Below are 9,640 nucleotides of genomic sequence, written 5' to 3' on the forward strand. Positions count from 1 at the left end.
ATGATCAATGTCACTGGTTGACATCTATGAGCTGGTTCCTCTTCTCAAAGTATTGAATTGGTTCTTCAGCCATCAGGTGTGTGTTTTAATATATTTTAAAGTCATATAAAAACTATTGTGTGTCCGTGTTTTACTGGTGCGTACCTGTAGGATGGTCCCGGACAGACATCTGTGGTTGGACACACAGGACCTGTCTCTGGTGATTACAATGAGTGTTGAATATATGAAGACAGTGACGGCCAGAAGACACACTTCATGTTATTACAATTAAAAGTACCATCACTTCATGTCACTTTAGTATATTTGTTTCTATGTCTTTATCATCATTGTCGTTGCTAATATTATCACTGTAGTGTCGGAGGATCAGTTGTCATGTGGCTCACGTGGCAGCAGCCTGGAGAGGCTCCGTGTCCACGCCTCCCTGCACATATATATATATGAAGAAGCTTCTCGGTCCATCATTACGGGTTCCTCGTTCCCTCCAGGCTGACAAGGTGAGTCTTCACTCTTCTATCAACTGGTCCTGGTCCATTCACCATCAGGCCGTGTTTGAGTCCGACCCGGAGAGCCTCGTCCACGTCTCTCTTCCAGCCCCGTTGTTCTTCAATCTAATACTTTGGGATCAATATTCATTAACGATAAAGTGTGTGTGGTCTTTTCTCTCCCCAGGATTTCACAATGGCGACCTTCTCTCCCTGTCGTGGCTTCGCCCTTCTTCTTCTTCTGTGCCCTCAATTCCTGACCGCATCAGCAGATGACCTCGTCATTGACACCGAGGGGGGGACAGTTCAAGGGAAGTTAATTCCTTCGCTGGGTGATAATATTAGAGCTTTTCTGGGAATTCCTTATGGGAAACCGCCTGTGGGGGAGCTGAGATTCAACCCTCCACTGCCAGCAGAGAGTTGGGAAGGAGTGTGGGACGCCACCAAATACTCAGATTCCTGCCACCAGATTCCGGACGATGCCTTTCCAGGTCGGTCCATGTTTACACGGATGGGCACAAGGCCGACATGTGTAGTTTATTGTGTTGTGAGTACACATCAGTGTCAGAAACACACGAGGGCAAAACTGCCCCGAAGAAATCTAATGTTGCCCGTGATATCACTGGAGGGGCAAACAATGAGCGTATCATGTAAAGAATAGAATTGAATATGATTGTCTGATTTCTGTTTTATAACAACACTTTGGATCTGTAGACTACTGCCTGATAGTCTCATTATTGCCATTGCTCTCATACTGTCAGTCTAAATAAGTATATTTTATATTTTTAAAGGTTAAATGTTATTTTACAAGTTTCAAAAAGTGCCCCCAATTTATTTGTAAATGCCCTGTTATCAAAATATGAATGTCAAAGGACCAGAGCAGTGGATCTCAACTGTTTGATGGCGAGCCTACAGTCCCAATCAGCCCAGTGACACTGATGAAGATCGCCTCTTTCTTTGAAAGGCTTCTTTGGTTCAGAGATGTGGAAACCCAACACTCCTCTGAGTGAAGACTGTCTGCACCTCAACGTCTGGGCTCCACGTTTCGAGACGGATGCCCCGTTGGCTCATGTCCTCGTCTGGGTCTATGGAGGCGCCTTCACCTCAGGAACAGCCTCTCTGCCCCTGTATGATGGCCGCTTCTTGAGTCAAACTGAAAATGTTATCATCGTCTCAATGAACTACAGGTAAGAACTCAAGTCAACTTCTCTTGAGTCTTATCGATGGGCTGTGGACCCAACAAGATCACTGCAGGTGGATTCCCCTTCAGGTGACTGCTGTCAACACACATGTCCTCCTTCTCGTGTGTTAGAGTCGGAGTTTTTGGGTTCCTGACCACTCCTGCCGATGAGGGCCTCCCGGGCAACGCAGGCCTGATGGACCAGCGCTTGGCCCTCCAGTGGGTTGCCAACAACATCGCTGCTTTTGGAGGGGATCCTACAAAGGTAAGGAGAGAATGTCCTCCAACAATCAGAGAATAAGACTTGTTTCTACGTTTGAACACACAACCATAGCAGCCGTTGGCTCGTGTGTCCAGGTGACTCTGTTTGGAGAGAGCGCTGGCTCAGCATCCGTGGGCTTCCAACTCATCTCTCCAGGGAGCCAGAGCTTCTTTACCAGGGCTGTGATGCAAAGTGGCGTTCCTAGTGCACCCTGGGCCGTGCTCAGCCAGGAGGACACCTGGCGCAGGTAGGGGCTCCTCCTTCAGATGTGTTCTGTCTCAGTGGTTAGAAGCAGGAACAAGAGAACACTGACATGAAGACAATCAAAGGAATAGGATGCGTTCACAGCCATGACGGGTTCACTGTCTTTGTTCCATCACAAGCATGGCGTCCACAAAGGGTCAAAGACTCTCCCAACATTGGTTCTCTTTCTCAAAACGTCTCCTCCTCATTCCCTCCGTCACCGATTGCCTCGCTCCCTCTCTCCGTCCACATGCAGGTCTACGAAGCTGGCCGAGCTGCTGGGTTGTCCCCCGTCTTCTGCAGCCGACATGAAAGTGTGTCTGCAGCAGGCTGATCCTCAGGACCTCCTAGATAACGAGTACAACACCCTCTCAGTGCCTGAGATCGTCCCCATTCCCTTTGCCCCTTACGTCGATGGACACTTCCTGCCAGATACAGTCGAGGTACGTGTGTGTGTGTGTGTGTGTGCTCACCTAACACACGTTGTCCTAAGCAACTGTATCCTGATATCAGCTAAACATCTAAACTCAGCTCAATGGGTAATTATTGGAGTATTTCCTGACAGAAAGTAGGAAAAACAACCTTCAAGCGCCTTTGTGTTGTTCTCGGCAGGCATTGATTAGTGCCGGTAAGCTCCCAAAGAAAGATGTGCTGTTTGGCATCAACCAGAACGAAGGGACCTACTTCCTGGTTTATACCATTGCTGGGTTCACCAACATCGGCGACAGCATCATCACCAGAGATGAGTTCCTGAGCGGAGTGCCGATTACAATGTCCTATTCAAGTGATGTCGTGAGGGAAATGGCCACGTTCCAATACACCGATTGGACGGATGAGAATAACGGTCTGAAGAACCGTGACGCGCTGGGGGCGATGGTTGGAGACCAGATGATCGCTTGTCCTGCGCTGGAGTTCGCTCGGAGGTAAAGAGCCGTGTCCAAGTGTCCTTGAGCAAGGCGTTTCTTCATGCAGGCCTCGTCTCAAAAGTTTTTACAGACCATCAATCCTCATTTCTTGTCGTTGTGCCAGAGGTTTTATTCCCTCTGATTAACCAGACCTAATGCAGTGCCAAAAGAGTTCAATGTTTGTTCATTTATTTGTCACCAGGTACTCTCTCCATGGTGGGAAGACTTTTGTCTATTACTTCGACCACCGGTCAACCATCAATGTTTGGCCAGAATGGATGGGCGTCATGCACGGCTATGAGATAGAGTTTGTCTTCGGAATGCCCCTGAATGCATCACTGGGATACACGGAGAAGGAAGTGGACATGAGCAAGAGGTTCATGAAACACTGGGCCAACTTTGCCCGGTCGGGGTATGCATACTCAGAGAGACGACCAGTACCTCAAGCTGTTGGTGGGCCCTCGGGGCAATGGGGACTTGTACTGATTGGATGTTTTTTGACAGGAATCCCGGCATTGATGGAGACTGGCCCACGTTCACAGATGAGAAGCAGGAGTATGTCACCCTGAACACCAACGCTCCAGAGGGAAAGATGAGGTTGAAAGCTAAAGTGTGTCAGCTCTGGAACAATTTCCTTCCAAAAATACAAAAAGCCACAGGTTAGAACACCGATCTATCATCTATCTAACTTCCCTATCTTATCCATCCCTCCCAAACACTCCACACGACAACCAACACACAACTCCACAGTTATCTGTAGTCAGAGGCGTCACTCTGCCAGGAAAGCCTTTGGCCTTGTTCAAGTCATTGGACCAGATTTATACCCCGGCTGGGTATAATAAGACTGTGAATAAGACTCATATACCTCTCTCTGGTGGTACACCCTGCACCGCCTTCATCCACAATTCACTTTTAGTCCATCGTGAAAAATAGTAGCGTTTTTCTTTTTAGATCCATTTCATTGAAAGTGACAGAAACATATCATGTAAATATATGCGACCAAACAGATACGTGTGCATATCCGTACACACATCGTATATTTAAATTACAATGTAATACATTTTTCTCTCTACCTCTTCTTCCACAGATGCTCTCGAGACTTGTGTTGCAGCAAAATAATAAAGTGGACTGTAACTACACCTTCCTCCTCGTATCGGTCATAACTTTGACCTCTTGATATGGAGACGAGACCTGCGTTCTACACATATCCAACAGCTACATCGTTGTTTATGTCTTTACTGTTGTGATTCCAGAATGTCTGTATGAAACGTACTGTTTACGGTGCTTTAGTTCAAATGCTCCTGTTGGGTGTAACTGTTCTTTCAATAACCAGCATTCACAGCGACACTTTCAATAAACTCAATATGCATCATTTGCTGCTTTTTGCAATTTTTTACGTCACTTTCTATTATCAGATATGTGTTCTGGGATGTGCAGGGGTCAGCAGTTTATCCATCAGAAGTCAACATATTTGAATGCAAACGTTCATACATTCTGGTGTCTCCACTGGCAGTTATTTGGGGTGGAAATGTGTTCTATTGTCAGTCATTTCATTCACAAATAATATCAAGCAACAGATATCATGATGTAAACCTCAAGTTGTTTGTGGTGTCAATGCAAAACAATATCATAGCTGTGATTACTACTCACTAAATAATATCTATTCTCGTCATCTAAAGTGTTTCTCAGTTTAGCAGACTGTGTTATTGTTCCTCCACATGACCTTTATTTAACCAGTTAAAATCATTTGAGAACCAATTCTCCTTTACAAGGAAGACCTGGCCAAGAGGCAGCAGCCCCGATACAATACGAGTGTTAGTGAGAATAATATGGATCAGTGTGGCCTCTCCTGTCATGGAAGACAGTAATGTGAGAATGAACAGTGTCACCGAGCAGCGCTAATGTTCTCTCAAATGCTTCATATACCCAGTGGGTTTTTGGCCCTTTCTTGCACTTTGATTTGATGTCTTCTTTAAGTTTGGGCTTTTTTAACTTGTGCAACTAAACTAAACCTGAAGGTGAATGGACGGCTGCGACCCGCAGTTGGCATTAAAATAAAATAGAATACAAGGTGTCTCCAAAGTTAGTAAGATGGATCCTCTTGGGACCATGAATGTCCATACAAAATGCAAACCAAGGCCCAATATGTTGAGAGATACCGGGTCTGAACCGAAGTAGCGGAGCAACCGACCGACAATGAACCAGAATGATGGCCAAATAAATTGCAGCAGATTGTTTTATTGTTCGACCAAACAACCTCAGTGCTCGCCTGTTGCTAGGTAGATCTAGAGAGATCGTACAAAGCTGACCTCTGTCTCGATGGTTCTAACCACAGCTGGCCCTCGTCACGCCCCCTCATCCAGTCGAACTGCAGCCTGCCATACCGAGTCTTCCCACTGGGATTCAAAGGGAAGAAGGTCTGTTGGGCGTTCAATGGGATCACGTGGTGGAAGTGGAAGGATGGGGGGTCCAGAGAGTCTTTCATCAGAATCCTCTGCACCACCCTCTGGTGTACTGCCCCCACGCCGGGGCACAGTGAAGGATTGATCGGCGAAAACTCTCCGGCGTTGGAAGACTCAACAGGAAGCGCTCTAGTGGGCGGCGGAGAACTGAACCCCTGGAGAGGATTGTGTAGGTTCTTCCTCCACTCGGACTTCAGCCCAGCAGAATTAGACTGAACGGTGGAGTGCGGGGAAGCAAGAGGAGGCTCGGTGATGATGGAGGTTTTTCCAAGGCCAGGCGAGTTGTTGTTGTGAACTTTGAACTTCTTGTGGAGCTCCAAGACTCTTCGATCGAGGGGTACCTGTGTTTGGTTTCCGATGTTGTTATATTTGGTGGAACAGAGGAGGAACCTATTGCATCTTATTGGCGAGATCTCAGGAGGTCCAAGATCTGGTTGGGGTTGAGGATGAACTGGGGTTGCAGGAGGAGGCTTCAGGGGATGAGATCCAAGGTCTGGTTGGGGTTGAGGATGAACTGGGGTTACAGAGGGAGGCTTCAGGGGATGAGATCTATGGTCTGGTTGGGGTTGAGGATGAACTGGGGTAACAGAGGGAGGCTTCAGGTGATGAGATCTATGGTCTGGTTGGGGTTGAGGATGAACTGGGGTTACAGAGGGAGGCTTCAGGGGATGAGATCTATGGTCTGGTTGGGGTTGAGGATGAACTGGGGTTACAGAGGGAGGCTTCAGGGGACGAGATCTATGGTCTGGTTGGGGTTGAGGATGAACTGGGGTTGCAGGAGGAGGCTTCAGGGGATGAGATCCAAGGTCTGGTTGGGGTTGAGGATGAACTGGGGTTACAGAGGGAGGCTTCAGGGGATGAGATCTATGGTCTGGTTGGGGTTGAGGATGAACTGGGGTTGCAGGAGGAGGCTTCAGGGGATGAGATCCAAGGTCTGGTTGGGGTTGAGGATGAACTGGGGTAACAGAGGGAGGCTTCAGGGGACGAGATCTATGGTCTGGTTGGGGTTGAGGATGAACTGGGGTTACAGAGGGAGGCTTCAGGGGACGAGATCTATGGTCTGGTTGGGGTTGAGGATGAACTGGGGTTGCAGGAGGAGGCTTCAGGGGATGAGATCTATGGTCTGGTTGGGGTTGAGGATTTACTGGGGTTGGAAATGGAGGCTTCAGGGACTGAAGAGTCAAGTGTTGGGTCTCTCTTGGTGGTGTGTTTGAGGTGATCCTGGGTTCTGAGAGTAAGGAACGGTACATGTAAGATAAACAACGATTTCAATACGATAAGGACCAATGGGAACTCAGGCAAGGACATTTTGGATCACTTTCTTCCCAGACATCCCATCACCTTTTAGCCCCTTTTAGAAAACTTAAATGTACTGCAGGGGTCTGACAGTCTGAGGCCCAATGTCTTCATTCAGTGAATATAGAGAGTGAGCTATGAGGTCTTGGTCACCTTGCTTTGAGAGGACGTCATCTGCAGACACCACAGGAGTTTCCACTAAAAGAAAAGGATCCAAAATGAATGAATAAATAAAGGTATCTCTCTAATGTGGGCGTCTCCTTTGCTCGTACCGTTGGTTATGAAGGTGTTCCTTCTCTGGTCATTGAGACGTTGGAGTGGAGGTTCTTCTCTCTGCTCTCCCTGTTGTTTACTTTCTTTTGAATGACTTAAGATCGGGCTAGAAATTAATGAATTGAAAGAGTATACAGATTCAGTTTTTGTACGGATTTGCAGAATGTGAGAAGCTTCTGAACGACTGCAGACCATCGGAGACGTATCACTCACACGGCGCTCGGCCTTTGTTGAACCGTCGCCGAGCGTTTGCCTCCGAGGCTCCGCCTCCATCCGTCCGCCGTCAGATGTCTTCTGCTGGCGGATCTTCGTCCGGACGATGTAGGACTCCTTCAGGAGGACACTTCTCTCGCTCATCCCCACCTTCGCTTTCTCCTCCTCCTCCTCCTCCTCCTCCTCCTCATCCTCATCCTCCTCCTCGCATTCACTTTCTTTCTTCCTCGCCTGCTCACGATGACCGCCGGAAAAGAGGTTGTCCGATTCGTCCGTCTGGGGAAGGCGCTTCCTCTTCTTTCCCCAGCCGCGGATCACAGAGTTGGGGATGTAGCCGTCCGGAGCGATGGGCCATCGCTCCATGTTCACGTCGAGGGTTTTGAGACGTGAAGCGATCTTCATCAGCCGCAGATCAGGACTCCTTCACCCGACGTCTGGACACGTGGAAGAGGAAAGAAGAGTCGGATATTTGGGAAATCACATTTGCCATCTTGCCTGATGAGTTGGATGAGAATACCGCTCTCATGTCTGGACTGTAACTATGAAGCTACACTGCCAGCCGAGTTAGCTTAGCTTAGCGTAGCTTAGCCAGCCCACTTATGTACACATTCAAATCTCATTTAACCAATAAACAAATCTGAAAAAGGAGACAGAGATTTAGATCAATCTCTACCACAGACTGTAAATAAGAGGTGGCGGTGTCGTCAGTTTGAACACGCATACACATGCCCTGCTTTATGGTCTGTAACATGTGTATGTGTACAGTTTATGCAGGGCTCTCAAGTCTCACGCATTGAGCGTGAGACTCACGCATTTCGGTCTTAACTCACGCACTCCCGCCACACATCGTATTTCTCACGCTGAAAAAAACTCTTGGCTACTTAATGCTTGAATGCAGGGGTGCTCAATACGCCGATCGATAGGTCGATCGCGGTCGCTGCAGAGCTCCGACGCCGGTCTGCGCGCATCGGGACGGAGCAAAAAAATAGTCACTAGTAGACTAAAAGTAGAGAAATGATTTGAAGTTTAAAACGTTAACAAAAGGATGGAGTATATTTGATTCATTGGACATTTTTTCATAGCTAGCACAGTTTCCATCGAATTCTTGTTGGGGTTTCAGAAGATTTCCGGGCTGTTTCAGAGTTTATAATGGGTGTGTGTGGCACGGAGTATTCAGAGCTAGAGTGGCAGAGCCTTCTGCTAGAGTGAGAGGCAGCAACAGCAAGGCCGAGACAAATAAAACGTATTTTGCCACAAGTCTGCCAATGTTTACTCTTTTTACTCCATTTATGGATCGAAACGTAGGAAATGTTGTTCTCGTCCTCACATGTGCTGATGAAATCCACAATGTTTCCCACATTTGTCTGGAGGAGCTTTAACGAGGGAGCTAGTCCACCTTTCCGCACGACGAGATCAACGTAAAGTCACGTGTACTTGCGATAGATGCGGAATTTCGCATTTGGCGACACCCTGGGCATGAAGAAAGAAAAGCAGGCGACTCCTTGCACATGGCGTCCTCAGGGACATCAAAGGCACGCGGGACATGAAAGAGCATCATGGCTGTCAGAGGAGACCACACACACCCTCTCACCAGTCCTGTGTTGTTCCAGAGAGCAAACACCCTTAAAGGGAAGCCGACAGTTACACTGACACAGCCTCCCTGTGCATATGTGCTCGACATTTACCCAACCAAACAACGTGTCACCGAACGAGGCGAAACAACAAGGAAAGGAAACAAGGATCTGACAGGAACGTGGGATCTAACCTCGGAGAACAAACACGTTGCTGCTTCGTCACCCCAGGGTGTCGCCTCCACTCCTCTGGAAGGGGTCGGCCTTTTGACCTGAGGTTGGCACCACTGTTCTCCAGTCCTAGAATGTGGAGAACATGTCATGGTAGGTCAGCTTCCAGTTTGCAAATTGTTAGTGGGCAACTGCCTTCTGACGATTGGAAAAGTATTCGGTGTAGTTTGGAAGTTTGAACAGGACATTTTACATTTTGAACGTTTACATTTCTTGACTTTATCAGCACCGCCACCTCCTCCGTCACAAATGTCTGAACATCTACCGCCCTCTTCTTCGGGTTCATAACATTAATATAATATATATACATAACATCACCCGTCCCTGTTTTATCCTCCGTGACTCCGGTACTCATAAGAGGTATTAAAGAGCTCAGGGCGTCCTCCATCTTGTTCTGATTCAACAATGGCGGGACAGTGAGACGCCCGGAGGAACTCAAAAGCCCGAGTTGCGAATTTTTCTGCAAAAATGGAATTATTTAAAATCGAGGCAAAATTTCGCAACGGCCAAAACTCGCCAAAT

General features: G+C 47.7%; 2 protein-coding genes across 3 annotated transcripts; one reads left to right on the forward strand and one right to left on the reverse strand.

The window, feature by feature from the left end:
• Positions 1-422: 422 nt before the first annotated feature.
• On the forward strand, positions 423-4,444 carry LOC130211030 (acetylcholinesterase-like). The gene is made up of 10 exons (XM_056441613.1): positions 423-494; positions 670-973; positions 1,447-1,669; positions 1,795-1,927; positions 2,020-2,171; positions 2,424-2,610; positions 2,780-3,090; positions 3,275-3,484; positions 3,577-3,731; positions 4,160-4,444. Exons 1-10 carry the CDS (start codon positions 438-440, stop codon positions 4,189-4,191), a joined length of 1,764 nt encoding a protein of 587 aa, XP_056297588.1. The 5' UTR covers positions 423-437; the 3' UTR covers positions 4,192-4,444.
• An 848-nt stretch (positions 4,445-5,292) lies between these two features.
• LOC130211028 (uncharacterized) lies at positions 5,293-8,002 on the reverse strand. 2 transcript variants are annotated; one of them, XM_056441611.1, is made up of 3 exons: positions 7,103-7,981; positions 6,984-7,028; positions 5,293-6,762 (listed from the first exon to the last, which is right to left on the reverse strand). In XM_056441611.1, exons 1-3 carry the CDS (start codon positions 7,716-7,718, stop codon positions 5,348-5,350), a joined length of 2,076 nt encoding a protein of 691 aa, XP_056297586.1. In that variant the 5' UTR covers positions 7,719-7,981; the 3' UTR covers positions 5,293-5,347. The 2 variants fall into 2 exon arrangements, with proteins under 2 accessions (XP_056297586.1, XP_056297587.1); XM_056441612.1 differs by having other exon boundaries at positions 6,678-7,028; positions 7,103-8,002.
• Between the last annotated feature and the right edge of the window lie 1,638 nt (positions 8,003-9,640).

The sequence above is a fragment of the Pseudoliparis swirei genome, chromosome 20, assembly GCF_029220125.1.
Source record: "Pseudoliparis swirei isolate HS2019 ecotype Mariana Trench chromosome 20, NWPU_hadal_v1, whole genome shotgun sequence".
NCBI classification, from domain to species: domain Eukaryota; kingdom Metazoa; phylum Chordata; class Actinopteri; order Perciformes; family Liparidae; genus Pseudoliparis; species Pseudoliparis swirei.

What these genes read in the sequence shown, in the direction of transcription:
- LOC130211030 (XM_056441613.1), top strand. Translation starts at nt 438, where the DNA reads ATGAAGAAGCTTCTCGGTCCATCATTACGGGTTCCTCGTTCCCTCCAG. An exon ending in TCCGGACGATGCCTTTCCAG is followed by an intron (nt 974 to 1,446) that starts GTCGGTCCATGT and finishes TTTCTTTGAAAG; the next exon opens with GCTTCTTTGGTTCAGAGATG. An exon ending in GCCAACTTTGCCCGGTCGGG is followed by an intron (nt 3,485 to 3,576) that starts GTATGCATACTC and finishes GTTTTTTGACAG; the next exon opens with GAATCCCGGCATTGATGGAG.
- LOC130211028 (XM_056441611.1), bottom strand. Translation starts at nt 7,718, where the DNA reads ATGAAGATCGCTTCACGTCTCAAAACCCTCGACGTGAACATGGAGCGA. An exon ending in GAACACCTTCATAACCAACG is followed by an intron (nt 7,029 to 7,102) that starts GTACGAGCAAAG and finishes CTTTTCTTTTAG; the next exon opens with TGGAAACTCCTGTGGTGTCT. An exon ending in TGACGTCCTCTCAAAGCAAG is followed by an intron (nt 6,763 to 6,983) that starts GTGACCAAGACC and finishes CCTTACTCTCAG; the next exon opens with AACCCAGGATCACCTCAAAC.